Below are 21747 nucleotides of genomic sequence, written 5' to 3'. Positions count from 1 at the left end.
ATTTGTTAGCTTTTTTGTTATTTTGTGATTTTTTAAATGATCAAAACCATCACATTAGCTGTGGGGAAAATTCATGACCTCTGGTGCAACGCATGAGCATATATTCTTCTAAAAATTCAGAGAAATAAATCATAAATCTAGATTGGGACATCCAAATAAAATATTTATAGATCTTAATTATAGCAAAAAGCTTCCAAAATTTAGATTTTATATAAATGGGAGAATATTCAAAAAAAATATGAAAGTTTCCCAAAATGCTATGATCGTCAATCGATGGCTAAACATACTTTGAAAATTTTCTGCAATAAAAACATGAGATACAATCAATATGAAGGCATTCTGCATTAAATGCATATTGCATTCTTGTTGGTTGTATCTCATATTTTTGTTATGTAAAATCTTTAGACCACATCAAGGCATAAATTTTTCGAAATTTTTTAAATTTTTTCAAAATGTTTTCCCATTTTGTTAGAGCTAAATCCAATTGAAAGTTTCTTGAGATATTTTCAAGAACTCTAAATAATTATTTTGGTTTATCTATAGGATGTTTCTTAGAATTTTTAGAAGCTTAAGTACTTTTTCATGCTTGAAAAGCCTTGTTAGGTGTTTACTGAATATCTAACTAAAAAAGAATGAAATCATCTTAAAAACCACTTCTAAGAGCAACTCCAACATTAGTCCCAAAAATAAGGTCTCTACTTTGCTTTTAGGTGCTACCACTGATTGTAAAAATCCATCCCTATTTTCCGATAAAAATATGAAAGAGGGTTGAAATGTCTAGTTTTAGTTTAACTAGTAAAGGTGCCTATATGTTGCAATGAAACTCAATACTAATAGGAATCAAACTTTGTATGATCGTTAAATGTTACCGCTAAATGCCAGTTGTTCTTAATGCATAGGAGCCAAATATGTATTAGAATTGGACTTCGTATATTGTTAATCGCTAGACGCAAGTTTGTACTAACTCATATGAGCATGGTCATGATTTCAAGTCACATACAAAACAATATCTCTGAAAGTCTTAGACCAAATAGCAGTCTCTACAAGCTTTGTATTAAGGGGAATAGAGGTGAAAATCGTCCTTCGTGGCTTGATGTGAACATCTTGTAGTCTCTTGAATTGAATGACGCACCTTGGACAAATTTTCTATCTCTAGGAGAGGTGTGGCTAGTTGATGAACATGGTGTAGAATATAAAAGTCATACACTAGGACAAGGCTTCACAAATTTAAAGAGGCTAGAACTATTTAAGATTCCAAAATTGAGAAAATGGGTTGGAAATGGTCCTATTGAGTTATTCTCTTACTCATAAGTAATTACCATCTTGGGGTTCCCTTTCTCAAAAGATTGCCTAGAAATTACGGAGTTCCCATTCTCACATCCTAGGGGGCGCTTGCCCCCCTCTCACCCCTGCCCTACCACTGCTTGTATTCCTTGGTCTAGTAGGTGCTTACTATTGCACATGTTGGTTCAGGGATGAGCAATTGTAATTAAGAGAATATTCTAATTCTCGTCTTATCTTGGATATTAAGGGCAAAGATGCATTAGATAATGTCTTTTGAAGAGCGTTGAACTTTGATAACCTATCCAAATTAGGACTGTTGACTATGTGGAGATGCCTTGCTCTGTCATTTATTCTCCTCTAAAAGCTATCATCCCTAAATTCCCTTGAGATAATTGACTCTAGTGATGCATTTTCTTTGACTAAAGATGATGATCATGTTAGATATCAATGTCCAAGTGAATACTTCACCATTACAGAGTGTGGTGCTAATGTAGGGTAGCTAAAGCATCTATTGACATATTTCCAAAGCTACACAAAATTCATTGTTTGCAAGTGCGAGAAGTTTACTAGGTTTGGTGTGGTAGACCAGCGAAGATGAGATGAGGAAATAGCAACTGAAATATAAGGACTATTGTTATTACCTCCCCAACTACAAAGTTTAAAAAGTCTTTGACTTCCTAAATTTAGTCCTTCATCCTATTTCGCTTGATGGAGGCAAAGACTCATAGCAAACTAGAGACAGGAAGGTGCCTCCAAAGTCTATGTTTCTTTCAAACATTGCAGTTAACTGGTTGTCCCGAGTTACTCTCCTCTTATTCCCTGTCCTCCTCTTCTTATTTCCCTTGCCTAGCCTCCTTAGATTCTCGTTTCGTCTTCCCAACCTCCTTGGATTATGTCTCTTGAAGGCATAGTGTGTGTAGAGACACTTTTGCCTCTCTCACACCTCACCTCTATCACTATTCTATACATATGGGGATGTAGGGATTTCAGAGGAGAGGGATTGTAGTTGCTCCCCATTGAAGGTCATCTTATTGAAATTGTCAGTGAAATCCTTATTTCTCTTGTTGTTTCATTACCACAAAAAACTATATACACTTCAAACTGAATGTGTTGGAATGTCCTTTTTATTGTACCCATGTGTAGCTTGTTGTCTTATTCACTATCTGAATTGAGCTTTCTATGGGACAAAGAGGTACATCACTTCACAAAAGTAGCAGAATGAGCTACTTTAGCTCCTTACTTCTCTCAAGAACAATCAACCTCTAGTATTGAAGTGGTTTTATTGTAACCTTGACATCAGACCATAAGGGCCAAATCATTGATATATTCAGGTTGGGGATTCTCCCCCCTCCATGGTGATTTCATAAAAAAGAACAATCAACTTCTAGTACTGTGACAAGATGCGAGGCCTCCCTCTAGGTTTGCATAGAATTCCCAACCTCAAGAGAATATTCATATACCAACGTGTGGTCATCCAGTCATTGCCCAAGGATTGCCTCCAAGGTACATTACAAGAGTTGGAAATACACAAATACCTAGCCATCTAGTGTTTGTCCAAGGATCGCCTCCCAAGTTTAGTAAAAAAACTAGTGATCAAAAGCAGCCTGAACATCCTATCTATACCAAAAGTGGGTGACCTTTGAAGTTGCCTATGAGAATTTGGTGTCCACAGTAGTGAAAAGCAAGGAGCTAAGAAGGTAGTGCCATCAAGTTGATTGGAACCATTGCAACACTAAAATCCTGATTGACCCAAAGTAACAAAGAGGTGGAACTTCCTAACCGCCAATGTACTTTGGGTTGGTCATTCTCCTTTTGTTTATTGACGACCATGATTATTGTTTCCTTCTTAAATAACCCAACTATGAGTTATATACAAATAGGGAGGGCTGTAGACATACGAACACATTCACAAAGTTAGTTAGGAAGGGTCAGACCAAAAAAAATGAGAGAGAATTTTTACCTATGTTATATTAGTCTATTATTAGGAAGATATATAGATTGAGGAGCTAGAAAAATCATACCGCAACTCTGAGACTCCATAGATTTTTTTTTCCCTTTGCAGAAACGATAGCAGGCCCGCTTGAGCAACACATAGAACGGCCCATTTTGTTGGCCCGCCTACATCTGTCTTCCCGTAGTCATATGTTTCAGAGTATTCGGCTCGCATATGGAGCCCAGAAAGCTGTTAACAGATTTGCGCTGGCGGCTCAAGCCTACCGGACATCTAGCCCTCGTCCTGTCCACGGCGATCCACCCGTGAACCGCGCTCCCTCCATGGATCCACCGGGCACCGCAGACCGCAGTACTCCTACGTGTACGTCAGTGCTGTCACTCTCCTGAGCTGCCGCGCACGTGGGCACCCCACAAGATTTCTTCGACGCGCAGCGTCATCACGGCGCGTCGGCACCGTACCGCCACCGCCAAGCAGCCTCTCATCTCTGCGGTGTCTCCGGCTCTCCGCAGCGAATTCCCCTCACAAACACCGAACAAGATCAGGCCTCTGCATCTTCTGGCTCCGAGTCGCGCTGACACAGCACAACCACGCTGCAGACTGCACGTGTGTGCCTGCAAAGCGCATCGACGACACATTACGGGCGCGGATTGGATTTACAGCCGCGCACGAGCAGGCGCCCACGCGGCGCGCGGGAGCGGAGCCACTCCGGCGTTGCCACGTCCGCCGGCAGACCGGGTCCACCGTACCCGCTCCGGCGCATCCATTGCCTTCGCTCCGGGCTCCGGCCGAAAGCGACGGCACCCATGCAGCGGATAACGATCCGGCCGGGGCCGGGGCGGCGTGTGTACGTGTGATGGACTATATATATATATACTGGTGGTCTGCGACACGTCGGGCTTGGACCCCATGGGTCATCACAGACAGACGCCGTCAACGTTAGCCAACTAATTTTATTACTACATCCGGCGAAGTGTCCTCCACAAGTTCACAGAGAAACAATCTGACCAGAGCATCGCATTTTACCTGAGTATTTTACATGATCGGATAATAATGCTCACACAGTGGGTAGTAGATTGCTTTAATAAGTGGGAATATTTCACATTAACAGCCAATGTGATTAACAAGAAGGAATTAGAGGACAACTCGTCTACAAACTCTCCTATATATTTTCAGGTTGGCACACAGATAAGTCTCTGTTTCCCCGTCGTACTTATGTATTATATACTACTACTATATATATAATCGTACCCCCAATACTTTAATTTCTGGTTCATTATCCAGAAGGAAAACGTAGGGCCCGGCACATGATCAATATCAGCTGCCGGCAGCGACGTGGCAGCACCTCACTACCCGAATCTGACTTCACTCAGAAAAATCAGAATAAACGCCGTACCAGGGCCCAGCGAGCAGTGGGCCGTGGGCGCAAGTGCACCACATACGCCGGCCCGTCCTCAAGGTCGTAGCGATCCGAACACTGGTGTTCCGAGGGGCTAAAACGTCATTCCATAAACGACCTTATCCGTTTCCACCCGCTTTCCGCTCTCCGCCTTCCCCACTCCAGCGCGTATAAAATCCACGACGCAAACAACTGGCGCACGCGCGCATCTCCCTCCCTCCACACGCGCGCTTGCGTTTCTCTTCCTTTTTCCCCTCCCTGGTTCTACCATTCCTCCTCGCCCGAAGTCGACGGTAGACGGTAGTACGCACAATGGCGAGACCCACATCTACTTCGCGCGCGTACCTTCACTTCGCGCAGGCGCCGCATGGCGTCGTCGTGCCGACAGCAAGCCCGGCAGCCGCCGCCGGTGGCGCTGGTGAGGAGTTCGACGAGTCGGACATTTGGGGCGCGTTCGCGCCTGCTGAGCCGGTGAGGGCAAGCCAGTTTCTGGCCACGCGGAAGGCGTCGTCGGCGAAGGCGGCGCCGGCGCTGGCACCGGACGGCAGGGCCGCGCACGGGTCGCTGCCAGTGAAGATCCCGGACTGGTCCAAGATCTTGGGCAGCGAGTATCGGCCTGGCTACCACTACGGCGCAGGCGGCGTTGGGGAGTGGTCGGAGCTCGACGACGACGAGGACTTCGTGGACTGGGTGCCGCCCCACGAGCTGGTGGCGGGGCGCCGCCGCGCCGCGTCGCTGTCGCTGAACGGAGTCGTCGGCAGGACGCTCAAGGTCCGAGACGCGGTGTGGAAGCAGACCACCGGGTTTCAGGACTGATGACCGGGGACGAGGACGACGACGACTTGATGATGGCGGACTCCATTTTGCACTCCTAGATGTCCTAGCTGTGTGCTTCGCTTTCAAAGAGGAATTTCGTTTAGCTTTTTCGATGATCGGGACTAGCTAGCAAATTACTTTGTTGCTTGAGGTAGTACTGGTGCAGGTAGTTGATGGGTGTTGTCTTTTAGTGACTGTTTGCAGCAGCGTTTTAGTCACCCCTTTTGCTGTGGGGTAATTCGATTTAGTTGTGTGTTTCTCGCCTCGGTAAGCCTTGGCAATGCATTGAGGAGGAGATGAGGACGTCTAGGTTTAGGTTTGTATGATTGTTCATCGTTGCTGCATTTGCTAGTGAATGAATCATTTGTGTTTTTCAACAATGAACAGAAAGCACAGCTATACACTAGCTAGCAGGTGATGATCATCTGACGTCGTGTCTGCCTTGGCATTGAGCTATAGTAGTAGCTAGCTAGCACTCTAGCAGTGACATTGCGTAGCATACATCATGCAACGCGAGCCGTCAATTCTTTCGGTGTCGTTATCTGTAGACAGTAAGAAACTGACTTGTCGCGGCACGGATTAATGTACTCATAATAAGACTGTTGTTTCGATTTGTTTCTCTTCAAGTGCGTGTGTTTATCTTCATTCGTCGCTGCACTGCAGTCTGCAGTGACATCAATCATCGGTGATCTCAGCATCTCCCTCTGTGTGGTGCCGATCCTAGCTAGCTAGGCAAGACAAGCAACCGTCATCATCCCCGCCGGCGCCAACTGTCCGTCCGCGCGCGAAGAAACCACAGGCACGCAGTGCACTCCGATCCGATCCGCCCACCAGAAAGTCTCACCAATAACAGCTCTTGCTTACCAGAGAAACTCACCTCACCTCTTGCTGCTGGCTGGCGTACGTCGTCGTCGTCGTAGTTGTAGCTTAGCTAGCGTGTACACTATGAACAGTGCTGTGTCATCCTCGAGTCATCGTCTTGACCGTGTTTAACTTCCCTCCGCGGTCAGTGCACTGACCGTTGCTCCACGCACGGGCGCCATAAATATCAGGTTTAAAACAAAACAACCTTTGGACAGTTAGAGCAGGGTTTCTAGAGGAAGATTATTAGACGATTTGGGGGCCTTCCATATTGGAGTTTCCAGCTTATTATATACCACAGACACTTTGTGTTTGTATTAGATGGTCTTTTTATTTGAACGATGTTGCTTAATGAAGTTGTAGATCGTTCAGTCTTTTCTTTATAAATTGTAGTTTGTCCGTTGTTAGTTTCTTTGTTTTAGTTGTTCTTGGCGGTGCTTACCAGAGAAACTTCAGTCTTTGAAGTTTAGGTCGCCGCTTCATCGTACTGTCCAGTCTAAGATTTTTCCTTTTTAAAATATAAATAATGATCACCCCTTTGGACTAGGTCGTGAAAAAGTTGTTTGATTTGCACCTGCTGCATAATTTTTTTTACGAATACGCAAAAGATTTGTGCATCATTGTAATTAAAAAAAGAAGAGTTTAACCATACAAACGACATGCTACTTACGTGCATCTAGAAGTTATCACAATCGTAGGCTGGACTGTACTAGAAAACAGCTTCGATATTACATAAATAATTTACAACCGAGCTAAAAGTAGCATTACCACCTATGAGGTTAGACGTCTCTGTTGCTGGCTACGTGACCGTCCTACGGCATCCGAGAAGAGCGCTCTTCTGGCAGCCCTGTAGTTAATCATTAGGAACAACTCGTCTAGAGTTGCAACATGGCTCGACAAAGTTTTTTGCGAGTAAGACGCCATATGTTTGCTTGGACATAGATGAAACTGCTACGACCGGTGACAAGATGACCATCCTCTTCATGAGTACCTCGCCCCACTTGGAGGTTGTTATGTGCGCCAGCGGCTGAGTGGCAATCTATCGGCTCCTGAGTGGCAAGGGTTGCTTTGTGGTTGCCGCCTTCTGCCTTGGTGGACTCGTGATTAAAAGCGACTTCTACTTGAGTTGCACCTTCTCAGTGAACCAGTGCGAGACACCAAACAACCTCACCTAGTGTGGGCATCGCGTTGCGGAGTGGATGTGTCCACCATGATCTCATATGTAGCTCTGGGTTGTCCACCGTGGTGGCGTTAGTTGTGGCATCTCATGCAACGACAACATAATTAAAGTGAGTTCAAAACCCGCTGAGCTGCCACTAGAGAACGGATGTCTATAATCACTACTTCAACCTCATGAGTGGCGGCCGCTTGAATAGGTTGGTGCCTAGGCATTGGTGCTCCTTTTGGCCGGCTCGCGACGAGTGAAGCATCAAGCACCTCTAGCATTGGGTCTACTCATGTGGGAGGCCTCACACTCATGCACCGCTCCAACACCAGTGGGTCTAGTTTGAGGGAGCAGTACGTAGCAACAAAAGAGGCGGCGATGTTGGCATAGTCAGCAGATGCGCCCAACGCATCATTCTGCCTGATCTAGGCTCTAGCAACGGCCAAGGTGAAGGTCAGTGCTGCCTCTACCGACCACCCATGATGCCTCTTTTGTTGGCACCATCAACTGTCTCTAGCAGGAATGGCGTTGTCCATCTCGACCCTGCTAGAGTCTCGCAAACCATGCGGTGGCCCGCTAGCCAAACGAAGTAGGACTTGCGGGCGACACAAATAGGGCGTTGTGGCTGACGACCCAAGCCATCTACATCACCGAGCTCCTAGAGCCTATGCGCCATGGCTGCTTGCAGTCGCGCACATGTCAGATTCCCTTGCATCATAGACATCATTGAGGCAGCTTGCAGGTTGCCACCCGATGCACTGACGAGAGGCACTTGCCGTGAAGGTTTACCAAGATGCACCTTTGGGGTCGATGGCTCGCAGGTTGGTTAGGTCATATCCCCTCACTGCCGCTTGCCAGCACTAGGGTGAAGATGTAGTGGTGGCTACCGGTGGGTACCCGTGAGATGAGCCTCTGATGGACCAACAAGCATCATGTTCCATTGCTCATGACCTAGATGGCTATGCCACCCATGTCCCTACCATGGACAAGCAACCCATCCTTTGGCACCAGTGGCAGCACCTGACTGGTCCATCTCCTTGTCATTGGCGCTACGCGTGCCCATGACGACTACACGTGGCTAGGGTGATGCTGGTCATGGCTGCTACGTCTAGTGAACCGTGTTGAGGTATGAGAATGAGGAGGCTATTGGCGAGGTCTCATCATCAGTCACTTGAGAAGCTATCATCCACCTAGTGACAGGCCTTGGGGCACCCCCAAGCTACCAACTGGCTGTATGGTTCTCCGAAGTGAGAGAGCGTGAACCACACGCTCATGGGCAATCTGCCACGTCAAGGCATGTTTCAACGTCTATTGGGTTCCTCTTGACAGACTTTGACCTAGAGCAACTGAGGGGAGTGGTAGAGAAGGGGTCCACCTACCCATCTCCATCATGGGTGGCACAACATGTGCGCTATCACCTGCGGCCCTAGAACCAACTAGCCAGAAGCTAGGCAGCGGTAACAGTAAGGGAGCGCCAAGCGCCATGGATCCTATGGAGTCGAGGGTAGGGGATGTGGAGGGGCCCACCGACGCTAGGATGGTGGCTGTCAGGGGGAGGGGGCCATGGTTAGGGGTCGAGTGGATGGGGAGAGAAGGGGATGACTGATGTAGCTAGGGTGACCGGGGAGCAGAGATGGAGGTAGGGGCGGGCGCTAGTAGCAACGGCAGTGGTTGGGGTGCCGCTAGGAGCAGGCTAAGGTTAGGAAGGGTCAGACCTTCAACAAGCTTCATCTTGAAACTATATCATATGTGATGCATTGACCCTGTAGATTATTGTTAGTCCACAGAAGAGTTGGTTAAAATAGTTGTAAATTATTAGATTCCATTTAACGAATTTGTAGATTTTTGGTTTTTGCCCTTGGTACACATTCATATATTGTTGATTTGCAACTGTTTGCTAAAGACGTGGTAGATTGTCGGTTTGCACTTGTTCATTAATGCCTTGTGATAGATTGTCAGTTTTTGCCCTTGGCTACACATTTACAGATTGTAGATTTGCAACTGCTTACTAATGCCATGGTAGATTGTTAGTTTACACTCGTTCATTAACGCCTTGAGGTAGATTGTCAGTTTCTATTCTGAGAACTTGTAGATTATCAGTTCACATGTATTGCTTAAAAATTTTGTAGTTTGTCGTGTCACCCTCTTATGATAAAGAGTATCTTGCTTGTCCATTTGTACATTTTTTATTTTGAAATTGTCAGATCCCCATTAATGAACTTGTACCTTGTCGGTTTTTGCCCTTGGCTTAACAAATTTATAGATTGTAGGTTTGCAACCATTTATTAACGACATGGTAGATTGTCGGTTTGCGCCCATACATTAACGTCTTGTGGAAGATTGTCGGTTTCCATTTTGAGAATTGTAGGTCATTGGTTCACGTATATTGCTTAACCAATTTACAGTTTGCAACCATTTATTAACGACACGGTCAATTGTTGTTTTGTACCCATTCATTGGCGCCTTGTGGTACATTGTCGGTTTCCATTTTGAGAATTTATAAATTGGACTCCCCTTGATGGACTTTAGCCTAGAGCAACCTAGGGGAGTGGTAGAGGAGGGGTCTACCTGCCCATATCTAGAGTGGGTGGCGCGGCGGGTGTGCCTTCACCTGTGGCCCCAGAACCGGTAGATGGGAAGATAGGTGGTGGCAGTGGTGAGGGAGAGTCGGGCGCCATGGATCTCACAGAGTCGAGGGTTGGGGAGGATAGATCCATGAGGGTAGGAAAAGTGGAGAGGGCGGCCAGCGGTGGTTGGGGCCCAAGTGGCTGGGGAGAGGAGGGGGGCTGATGTAGGTAAGGGGTGAGGAGAGGGGAGATTGAGGCAGGGGCAGGCGACGATGGTGGCTGGGGCGCCACCAAGGAGCAGGCTAGGGTTGGGAAGGGTTGGACCCCGACTAGCTTCGTCTTGAAGCTATATTTGTTGCATAATAAACCTATAGATTATTGTTAGTCCATGAATGAGTTTGTTAACGTAGTTGTAAATTATCAAATTCTATTTAACAATTTTGTAGAATTTTGCCCTTGGCTACACATGTACAAATTGTCAATTTTGCTTCCGTTTTATTAACGCCAAGGCAGATCAGTTTGCGCCTGTTCAATAATGCCTTGCGGTAGATTGTCTGTTTCCATTTGGAGAACTTGTAGATTGAGTTCCCCTTGACGGACTTTGGCCTAGAGCAACTGCGGGGAGTGATGGAGGAGGGATCCGCATGCCCATCTTCATCATGGGCCACGCAGCAGGTGTGCCATCGCTTGCGGCCCTGGAACTAGGTGGGCGAAAGCTGGGCAACGACAGCGGTAAGGGGGAGTCTAGCACCGTGGATCCTACGAACTCATGGGTTGGGGAGGCTGGATCCGTAAGGTTTGGGAAGATGAAGGGGCCCGCTGACGTCGGGATGGCGATTGGCAGTGGTTGGGGCATGAGCGTCTAGGGAGATGAGGGGGTGGCTGATATAGGTAGGACGACGAGGGAGGGGGATGAAGGCAGGGGCAGGGGCAGGCGCTGACAACGGTTGTGGTGGCTGGGAGCGAGCTAGCGTTGGAAGGTTCAGACCCCGGACTAGCTTCGTCTTAAAGTTATATCTGCTACATAGATTGTCGGTTTTTGCCCTTGGCTACACTTTGCAGATTGTCGATTTGCAACTATTTTATTAATGGCATGGTAGATTGTCGGTTTGCACCCATTCATTAACGCCTTGCGATAGATTGTCGGTTTCCATTTTTTAGAACTTGTAGATTCTCGGTTCACATATATTGCTTAAAAATTTCACAGTTTATCATTTCACCCTCTTATGATAAAGACTATCATGCTTGTCCATTTATACATTTTTTTGTTTGCAAATTGTCGTATTACATTTAATGAACTTGTATATTGTCGGTTTTCACTTTTCACCCTTGGCTTAACACATTTATAGATTGTGGGTCTGCAACCATTTATTAACGTCATGGTAGATTATCAGTTTACACCCATACATTAAGGTTGTTGTTGCGAGGGCGAATCCGTCATTGCATAAACGACCTTATCTCGTCCCTGCACTGCCTATAAATCCACGACCCAAACCACTAGCGCACGTGCTCATCTTGCTCCACACGTGTGCTTCTTTCTTTTTTCTCCCTAGTCCTACCATCCCTCCCCCGAAGCCGACGGTAGACGTGGTGGTAGTACGCACAATGGCAAGACCCACTTCACGCGCATACCTCCACTTTGCTCAGGCACCGCACGCCGTCGTCGTGCCAACGAGCCCGACCACCGTTGGCGCGAGCGAGGACTTCGACGAGTCGGACATCTGGGGCGCGTTCGCGCCAGCGGACCTGCCGCAGGGGGGCCCATTTCTTTCCACGCGGAAGGCATCGCCGGCGAAGCCGGCGCCGGCGCCGGCGCCGAACGGCAGGGCCGCGCACGGGTCGCTGCCGATGAAGATCCCGGACTGGTCCAAGATCCTGGGCAGCGAGTACCGCCCTAGCTACCGCTACGGTGGCGGCGTCAGGGACTGGTGGGAGCTCGACGAGGAGGAGGACTCCGTGGACTGGTTGCCGCCCCACGAGCTGGCGGGGCGCCGCCGCGCCGCGTCGATGTCGCTGATGAATGGGGTCGTCGGCAGGACGCTCAAGGTTCGGGACGCGGTGTGGAAGCACACCACCGGGTTCCAGGACTGATGACTGGAGAGTGGAGACTACTTGGATGGCGGACGTCATTTTGCACTCCTAGGTCCTAGCTGTGTGCTTCGCTTTGACTGAGGGATTTAGCTTTCGATGATCGGGACTAGCTGGCTATTTAATTTCTTGCTTCAGGTAGTGAGTGGTGCAGGTAGTTGATGGATGTTGTCTTTTAGTGAGTTTGTGTTTGTTTTAGTCACCCCCTTTTGCTATGGGGTAATTCAAGTTTAGTTGTGTTTCTCGCATCCGTAAGCCTTTGGCATTGCATTGATGAGATGAGGAGGTCTAGGTCTAGGTTTGTATTTGTATCATTGATTCTTGTTCATCATCGTTGCTGCACTTGCTAGTGAATGAATCATTTGTGTTTTTGAGTTTTTTTTTCAAAATTGAACAGAATGCAGCACTACACACTAGCAGGTGATCTGACGTCGTGTATGAGCTATAGCTAATTAGCTAGCTTGCAGTGACATGCATAGCGTATACTATCATATAATGCAATGCGCGAGCGATCAATTCGGCGTCGTTATCCGTGGACAGTAAAACTGACTAGCTTGTCCTTGTCGCGCGACACGGATTACCGGAGTACTATCTGTAAGGACGGTTGTTTCGATCTGTTTCTCTTCAAGTGCGTGTGTTGTCTTCAATCTTCATCGGTGATCTCAGTCTCTCTCCCACTGACACTGCGGTGCCGAGCACAGCTAGGCAAGGCAAGCACCCGTCATCCCCGCGCGCCGGCGCCAACTGTCCGCGACGAAACCATTGGCACTTTGGCAGTGCACTCCGATCCGCCGGCCCACCAGAAAGTCTCTGTCACCAATAACAGTTCTCGCTTACTAGAGAATGGAGAAATTAACTGACCTCTTAGCTTGCTGGCGTCGTCGTCGTATAGTTGTAGCTAGCGTGTATAGAACAGTGCTGTGTCACCCTCGAGTCATCACCTTGACCGTGTTTAAATTTCCTCCGCGCGGTCAGTTCACTGGCTGACTGTGGCTCCACGCACGCACGCACGGCGCCATAAATATCAGGTTTAACACGTACTACTATAACCTTGGCGTGATGGGTTACGACGTACGTTACGTTACTGCAGGGCGCCGTTGAAGTTGAAACCAGCTGGACTGGACTGGACTAGAATGAGCTAGGACGGCCCTCAGCGTGAACAAAAAAAGACAATCCAGTCTTAATTATTACAACCCTTAACTAACACGGTGGAAGAACTAACACAACGTAATTTTGATCCATCTCAAAGTTCAGGCGTTGCGGATTTCCTGTTATGCATGATAGCATCCTTAGCTATTATGTTTACTGTGCCCGAATGGACATATATATCTCACACGGCACTTTGCTCACAATTTCCAGCAGCGGGTGTTCCGAGGCTAACAAAAAGCCATCTCGCCTAACTACTCCTAAACAGAGAGGAACTCGTGCTCCGACCAAACCATCCCAGCAAGAGAATGATAGTATTATTCTACACGGCACGCATCATCATAAGCTTGTACTACTTAATCATATATCATCAGTTACTCCATAGGAGAACTACGTGCCATTTTGTTATTATATCAAAATAACTGAAAAGCAATCTCGCTTTTCCGTTGCGAAGAAATTTGTTGCGTCCTCTTTTTTAAAATTTCTATATATGCGACAAGATCGATAACCATTTGTACAAATAAGAGCCAGCTGCAAAATACTTCGATGACGCTAGCGGTCAAACGTATTGGAGTGGTAGAGTGCACAGTCATTTCACTGTTCCAGCTTTCATGCATGGCTGTGTTTCAACGTACGTATAGTACGTTAAGCTTGCTTAGCTAGCGCTTTGGCAGGATGCAGTCCACGTCCACCTGGCGTCCGGGCGTCACCATCTTAAGTTCTTAACCATCTAGGCCCACACTCATCTCTCCAAACCAGCCTCCTCCAGGTGTCCTCTTCTTTCTGTTATACAAAGGACAATTGGTGCTATAAAACTGCGTGCAAGTGTGGTATACAGATGGGATTGAACACAATTCAACTACTCCATCCCTTTCAAATTCTAGGACGTTTTGACTATTCCAGATTCATAGCTTTTGCTACGCACCTAGATATACATTATGTCTAGGTACAAAGTAAAAACTGTGTATCTACAAATGTTAAAATGTCTTATAATAATTGAGAATAGAGAGTACATGCCAACAAGTTATTACGAATCTTGTTGGACAGTTAGAGCAGGTTTCTAGAGGAATATTATTAGAATATTATTTGGGGGCACTTTGAGTACTCATATTAGATGATTTTCGATTTAAGCGACGCTGCATAATAAAGTTGTAGATTGTTCAGTCTTTTCTTTATAATTGTAGTTAGTCCGTTGTTATTTTGTTTTAGTTTTTCTTGTAGTTGCTCCATCCATTTGAAGTTGATGTCGACCGCCGCTTCATTGTGTGTCTATTTTTATTTTTAAGAAGTACAAATATTCACCACCTCTTTGGATTGGGTCATAAAAAAGGTTGTTGATTTGCACCTGCTGCATAATGAACCTATAGATTATTGTTAGTCGACGCACGAGTTGGTTAACATGGTTGTAATCAGATTCCATTTAACGAACTTGTAGATTGTCGGTTTGTGGCCTTGCATGAATACACATTTACATTTACAGATTGTAGATTTACAACTGTTTATTAACGCCATGGTAGATTGTCGGTTTGCACCCGTTCATTAACGCCTTGCGGTAGATTGTCGGTTTCCATTTTGAGAACTTGCAGATTGTCGGTTCACATATATTGCCTACCAGATTTGCAGTTTGTCGTTTCACCTTCTTACGACAAAGACTAACTTGTTTGTCAATTTGTACATTTTTTATTTGCAATTTGTCGGATTCCATTCAACGAACTTGTAGCTTGTCGGTTTCGCCCTTGGCTTAACACCTTTGTAGAATGCGGGTTTGCAACCATTTATTAACGCCATGGTGGATTGTCAGTTTACACATACATTAACTACTTGAGGTAGATTGTCAGTTTTGAGTTGAGAACTTGTCGATTATCAGTTCACATACATTGCTTAACAAATTTGTAGTTTGCCGTTTCACCCTCTTACAGCAAATACTATTACTTGTTCATCTGTACATTATTTCTTTACAAATTGTCAGATTCCATTTAACGAATTTATATATTGTTGGTTTTCATGCTTCGCTTAACACATTTACAATTTGCAACCATCTATTAACGACATGGTAGATTGTCTGTTTGCACCCTTCGATGACGCCTTGTGATAGATTGTTGGTTTCCATTTTGACAACCTGTAGATTGCCAATTCACATATACTTATTGCTTCAAAGTTTTAGTTTGTCTCTTCACGTTGTTACAACAAAGACTATCTTGCTTGTCCATTTGTACAATTTTTTCTCTGCAACTTGTCGAATTCCATTTAATAAACTTTTGTTGGTTTTCGCTCTATGCTTAAACCATTGTCGGTTTGCAAACATTTATTAACTCTACGTGATAAATACATAGCATGTTGTTACTTAATTAAATCCTAGGATTAGCATCATGACACCTAGCAGGTGCGTTAACGCGCCCCCACTAGATATCGAGAAAGGCTCACAGGGCCCAAGATAGCCCAAGCGATGGGTGGCCTCGTCGTTCATGAAAGGTGCCTTTTGGCCGAACCAGTGAACATGTCCCTCCCCTAGTAATCTAGGGGACCCCCCTAAATCCTCGGTGTCGATGCCCATGCTATCGACTAAAGGTGCCTTAATGGCAATGGGCTCATGTCCTATTGTCTCAACCAAAGCTCAGCATGCATCGACAATGCTTGGAATCTTCTAATGGACTTAAGGAGACTGACACACAGACAGAGCTGTAGCACCCATGGCCCTAGCATAGCATTGTCCCCTCGCTCTATTGCTCCCCTACCATCTCTCTCTCTTTGTGCGTGTGCACGAGCATACACGTGTGCATGTGTAAGAACTCGCTTGAGCATTCTAACAACAAGAAGTTATTGTTGGATAGCATAAAAACTTTCCATGTGTCTCAAGTGTTAACCACCAAAGTTCCACACATCAATCCACTAATCCATCCTCTAGTTAGGATAGCAACCATTTATTAACACCATGGTAGGTTGTTGGTTTGGACTACATTAACATCATGTGGTAGTTTGTTCATTTCCATATTGAGAACTTGTATATTGTTAGTTCACATATATATATATATATTGCCTGACAAATTTGTAGTTTGTCATTTCATCCTCTTACGATAAAGACTATGTTGCTTGTTCATTTGTACATTATTTCTTTGCAAATTGTTAGATTCCATTTAACAAACTTGTAGATTGTCGGTTTTCATCATTTGCTTAACACATTTATAGTTTAAAACTATTTATTAATGACATGGTAGATTATCAATTTGTACCCATTCTTTGACGCCTAGCGGTAGATTGAAGGTTTCCATTTTCAAAATTTGTGTAGATTGTCGGTTCACATATATTGCTTAACAAATTTGTAGCTTGTCGTTTCACCCTGTTATGACAGACTATCTTGCTTGTCCATTTGTACAAATTTTCTTTGCAAATTCTTTGATTCCATTTAACAAGCTTATAAATTGTTGGTTTTCTCCCTTTGCTTAACGCATTTGCAGATTGTTGGCATGCACACATTTACAAATTGTTGGAATGCAACTATTCGTTAATGCCATTTGATGAATACATGGGGTTAGCTAAATCCTTGGGTTAGCATCATGAAAGAAACTCTTGAGCGACTTTCCTAATGGACCTAGGGATCAAGGGCTACATCCAACCAGTGCGCTCACGCACCCTCGCTGGATATTGGGAAATGCTCGCAGGGCTCAAGGTAGCTCGGACAATGGCAGTCTCGTTGTTTATGAAAAGCGCCTTTAGCTGAACTAACACACACGTCCCTCACCTATGAATCTAGGGACTCCCTAGGAGCTCAACGCATGCCTCTGTAAAGTGTCAGCACCAATGCCCATGACTAACTAAAGGTGGCTACATGGCAATGGGCCCACATCCTATTGTCCTGACCAACTCTTAGCATGCAATGTTGATGGGAATCTTCTAACAAGTGTGTTAGGAAAGTGATACACGAATAGAGTTGCAGTGCCTTTGGCCCTTGTAGACTGTTGTCCCCATGCTCTCATGAGGCTTTGTCTCTTAAGCACTCATAGCAACGGGTCATGCTTGGGGCATGACGTAACACGATATGGGGAATGTGTTGTCTCTTTGCCTCAAGGAAGGAATGAGGGTGTGGGGCACTGTGTTAGTCTCTTCTAGGGAGGTTTCTCCTTTGTTGGCCAGTGATGGACATGAAGAGAAGAGCGGATATGAGGTAGATACAATGACATTTGTAGGCTCTGATGATCGGCTCCAAGCCTCTACAAGCGACATCAGGGATGGGTCCAACACTATTGGCTAGGACCACAAAGGAGGCTTCTCCTTCATTGGCAAGCGACAAACACCAAGAGAAGAGTAGACCCGGGGCAGACACAATGACATCTCTTGGCTCTAAAGATTGGCTCTAGACCTCTACAAGTGACATTAGGGATGGGTCTAGCACTATCGACTAGGACCACAAAGGAGACAACACGAGACACCCCCAATGACTCCAAGATTAGGAACACGAAACCCTTGAGCTTACTTGCCAACCAAGGAAGGTACCAGACCCAACCCCTTGTACTCCTCTCGCCCCTCAAGAGATATAGGTTAGGGTAGAGGCTCCTATGGACAACAAGAGATCGATTTGACCCAATCGAAGAAAGAAACACTAGAATAGAACTAGCTACTACTCCCCTACAATCTCTCTCTCTCTCTCTCTCTTTGTGTGTGTGTGTGTGTGTGTGTGTGTTTTCTTATGCGCGCGTGTGTGTAAGAACTCGCTTGACCATTATAACACAAAGAACTCGTTGCTGAACCTAGGGCTCATAAGCCCAAACTAGGATAAACCTTTTGTGTCATGAGTGATAGCAACCAAAGTCCTATACATCGACGCACTAATCAATCCTCTAATTACTAGTTGTGGTTACAAACCCATGACACCATGGTAGATTGTCGGTTTGCACCCATTCAGTAATGCCTTAGTAGATTGCCGGTTTCCATTTTGAGAACTTTTATATTCCCGGTTCACAAATATTGGTTAAAAAAATTGTAGTTTGACCGGTCACCCTCTTATGATAATAAAGACTATCTCACTTGTCCATCTGTACATTTTTTCATTGCATATTGTTGGGTTCCATTTAACGAATATGTAGATTATAAGTTTTTGCCTTTTGAGTAACACATTTATAGATTGTCGGTTTGCAACCATTTGTTAGCTCCTTAGTAGATTGTCATTTTGCATCCATTCACTAATGCTCAATATATTGTTATTTTCCTTTTTCAAACTTGTAGACTGACGATTCACATATACATTATTGGTTAACATAGACTATCTTACTTGTCCATTTACTCATCTTGTCTTTGCAAATTGTTGGATTCCATTTAAAGAACTTGTAGATTATCAGTTTTTGTCCTTTTCTTAATGCATTCACATATATATCGTCTCGCGTGTCCATTTGCACATTTTTCCCTTGCAAATTTGTAGATAACAGGTTTTTTATTTTTGCTTAATTCATTTACAAAATTGTTGGTTTGCAAACATTTATTAGCACCTTGGTAGATTGACGATTTGCATCGATTCATGCGCATAGATTGTTGGTTTCTATTTTGGGAACTTATAGACTATCGATTCACATATATTGGTTAACAAATTTACATGCAGTTTGCCATTTCACCCTTTTACGATGAGATAATCTTGCTTGTCCATTTACACATTTTTCTTTGCAATTTTATTCACTCTTGTCTGAATGAAATTGTAATTGTCAATTTGCACCAGTTGTGTGCCATGTATGTTCACTTCATTATGTAGATTCTAATGGTGGGCAAGGTACGGTGGATATTGTGGCTGCTACAAAGTTTGTCGCAAAAGGTAATATCTTTTTTTTCTAAATCTATGCTGTTTTAGTTTTTCTATGGAAAGTTCTTTTTAACTTTAACCAAGTTTGTATGAATATATTAACAATTATAATAATGCCAACTAAATGCCCTAGCCTGGCTGTCAAGACATTTTATGGGAATTTAATAAACTTAATTTTTTTATTACGGATGTTGGTGTGTATTTGTTTAAAAAACTAGATCAAAATTTAAAAATAACTTAACGAATTCCACGGGGAAGGCCATGCTGGGGATGTCTCTTAGGACTTTGTTATGTCTGGAGTTTTATAAAGTTTAAAATCTCAGGATTTGTTTTGAGCATTTGTCTCTTAGAGCAAGGCTAATAATATAACCAGTTATTGGTTATATGAATTCTTACCTTTCATGTCTCAGCCTACTCATATAATATTTGTCTCTTAGAGCAAAGACTAATAATACAGCCAGTTGTTGACTATATGAATTCTTACCTTTCATGTCTCAACCTACTCATATAATATATAATATAATATATAGTTAGCTTTTCACAATTAATATATGGCCTACTTATTCCTCACAAATCTTCTCTATTTTTTTCTTTTTTTTCTTTCATCTCAGCATTTAGTCAGCTTACAGTCTACTATTGTAATTGCTCTTAGTTAGATTATAGAGCCAATCGAATTCATATCCATATAGCCTTTTATTAAACTAAATATTTTTTTATTAGATGTTGAACAGAAAGATGCTTGACTCTCAAAAAAACATGATTTTGTACAACAACTTATGAATTCAGATAATTCCTATTTCTAATTGAGTGGTGTGCCCGATATTTTTATTTTCATAATTAGAAAAAAGTGGTGGCACTTATTTGAGGTGATGCTTTTTTATGTTGAGCCCAAACTAGAAATGACACAAGTATTAAGTGCACCTCAAGAACTGCATAAAATGTTCGAACAAAAGAGCGAATTGATAGAACATGTGATCATGCATATATATACTTGAGCATGCAAAATAAGTTTGAACAAAAACTTGTGCAGGGAGAAACATAAAGAGAAACCATTGAGTAAATCATAGTTGACACACATAGGAAGTACTCGGATTCATCATGCCCAGTAAGGATAAACTAGATCATAACCATAAACGACACACATAGGGAGTACTTGGATTCATCAGTCCAGTAAGGATAATCTAGATCATAACCATAAACGACACAAATTAGGAAGTACTCGGATTCCACGGAAAGCGAGTAGTCTCGGTATAGCTAACGAATACACACAAGATAGCTGCCCGATTCGGAATCACAACACACCAACAGGCAACAGCTAAATTATTATCCAACATATGGATGATAAAAAAAAACTCTGACTGAGACGGTTAAAACTGCTTTGGTGCGAGGACGAAAGAGGAGATTTTTAACCAGCCTGTGTCGGAGTGCCTAGATCAACTGATCTAGCATCCTTTGGCAGCATCTGGATGATTAACCAACTGAGAAACATGAATGACGAAAGAAACTAATAATAACTATTCTTAGACGGGATGATCCTCCTGATGCAGATCCAGGCCTCCCTCCTTGAACTCCTGCAGCTCTTGAATTACTACTCGTCTTCCACTGAAGGTGGCGTTGCCGCCGCCTGGCTCGTGCCTCCAGTCTCCTTCTCCGCCTCGTCCAGGTCGCTGAGGAATCCCTTGATGGTCTCCTCCAGATCCTTGTAGTGCACCCCTATTTCTGCCGGCGTCAAGGGTTTCAGCGGGGCGACCTTCTTCTGTTTTCCAGATTCGTTCCGAGAGAAGCAAGGAATCCAGAGACAAATTAGTAGCAGATTATACTCAGTTAATTGCAGGAGCGTTGCCTACGTATATATGGTTTAGCTTAGGGCATCTTCTGTGTGTTTCTAATTCACAGACCGCTGGGAAGAGTAAAAAAGATGAAGACGACGACGATGATGATTTGCCTACCTCCGGGTCCGAGCTTTCCATCTTCTTCCCGGTAGGAAACAGAATCTCCAACTTCTCTAGCAGCACTGGCAGCTGCGTGTGCATGGCACAGAGAAACAGATATATGGAGATTTAGTATACTCATCACTGCCGTTCTCTTGAAGTCGTACTATTAATTATTCAATCAACCGTAGTGGAAAGCAGATTCTAGTTAAATGACCAACCAGCCGATGATTACCTGCTTGTAAATAATGTCATGTTCCCTGCGGCACTTGGCAATCCTCTTCTTGAAACTATCTTCCAGCGACATCTCGTACGGGTACTCTCACTAAGCACCTATCGATCGATCTTCTAGTTTGTGTTTGAGCCTGTCTCACTTCTGATCTGGCTACTGTGAATTTTGAGGTCATGGGGCTCGTCTTTTATAGAGCTAGCTCTACTGTTGGGCTGGGAAGTGTGGCTGTCACCAACCACACAGCTTGGATTATCTGTTTTTTATTAATAAAAAAACTGTCTCATTTTTTATAAAAGGTACTCTCTCAAAAGGTATATGAGATTTTTGCTATGCACCTAGGCATACAATTTGTCTAGATACATTGTAAAAACTATATACATTTTAAAAAGCCAAAAGACTTTGCTTCCTTCGTTAAAGACATTTTGGGTTAGTATATGTTACTTCATAGAAAAAAACTATATATCTAGAAAACTAAACAAGTCTTATTATTTGAAATGGAGAGAGTAAAATTTCGAATAAAGC

General features: G+C 44.3%; 3 protein-coding genes across 4 annotated transcripts; 2 read left to right on the top strand and 1 right to left on the bottom strand.

The window, feature by feature from the left end:
• LOC8066173 lies at nt 4824–5856 on the top strand. The gene has a single exon (XM_002454161.2). The coding sequence runs from the start codon at nt 4947–4949 to the stop codon at nt 5448–5450; it is 504 nt and encodes a 167-aa protein (XP_002454206.1). The 5' UTR covers nt 4824–4946; the 3' UTR covers nt 5451–5856.
• LOC8066172 lies at nt 11595–12424 on the top strand. The gene has a single exon (XM_002454160.2). It carries the CDS (start codon nt 11649–11651, stop codon nt 12132–12134), a length of 486 nt encoding a protein of 161 aa, XP_002454205.1. The 5' UTR covers nt 11595–11648; the 3' UTR covers nt 12135–12424.
• LOC110434333 lies at nt 20221–21384 on the bottom strand. Of its 2 annotated transcripts, none has more exons than XM_021458193.1 (3): nt 21229–21384; nt 21012–21083; nt 20221–20818 (listed from the first exon to the last, which is right to left on the bottom strand). In XM_021458193.1, exons 1-3 carry the CDS (start codon nt 21298–21300, stop codon nt 20651–20653), a joined length of 312 nt encoding a protein of 103 aa, XP_021313868.1. In that variant the 5' UTR covers nt 21301–21384; the 3' UTR covers nt 20221–20650. The 2 variants fall into 2 exon arrangements, with proteins under 2 accessions (XP_021313868.1, XP_021313869.1); XM_021458194.1 differs by having other exon boundaries at nt 20227–20815; nt 21229–21368.

This window comes from Sorghum bicolor, chromosome 4, assembly GCF_000003195.3.
Source record: "Sorghum bicolor cultivar BTx623 chromosome 4, Sorghum_bicolor_NCBIv3, whole genome shotgun sequence".
Classification (NCBI taxonomy): domain Eukaryota; kingdom Viridiplantae; phylum Streptophyta; class Magnoliopsida; order Poales; family Poaceae; genus Sorghum; species Sorghum bicolor.
This window is presented reverse-complemented; position numbering and strand designations above follow the sequence as displayed.

Bases quoted from the DNA above. Each gene is read 5' to 3' on its own strand.
- LOC8066173 (XM_002454161.2), top strand. From the start codon at position 4,947: ATGGCGAGACCCACATCTACTTCGCGCGCGTACCTTCACTTCGCGCAG.
- LOC8066172 (XM_002454160.2), top strand. From the start codon at position 11,649: ATGGCAAGACCCACTTCACGCGCATACCTCCACTTTGCTCAGGCACCG.
- LOC110434333 (XM_021458193.1), bottom strand. From the start codon at position 21,300: ATGTCGCTGGAAGATAGTTTCAAGAAGAGGATTGCCAAGTGCCGCAGG. The intron at 21,084-21,228 runs GTAATCATCGGC...ATGCACACGCAG, and splicing joins ATGACATTATTTACAAGCAG to CTGCCAGTGCTGCTAGAGAA. The intron at 20,819-21,011 runs GTAGGCAAATCA...TCTGGAAAACAG, and splicing joins TGGAAAGCTCGGACCCGGAG to AAGAAGGTCGCCCCGCTGAA.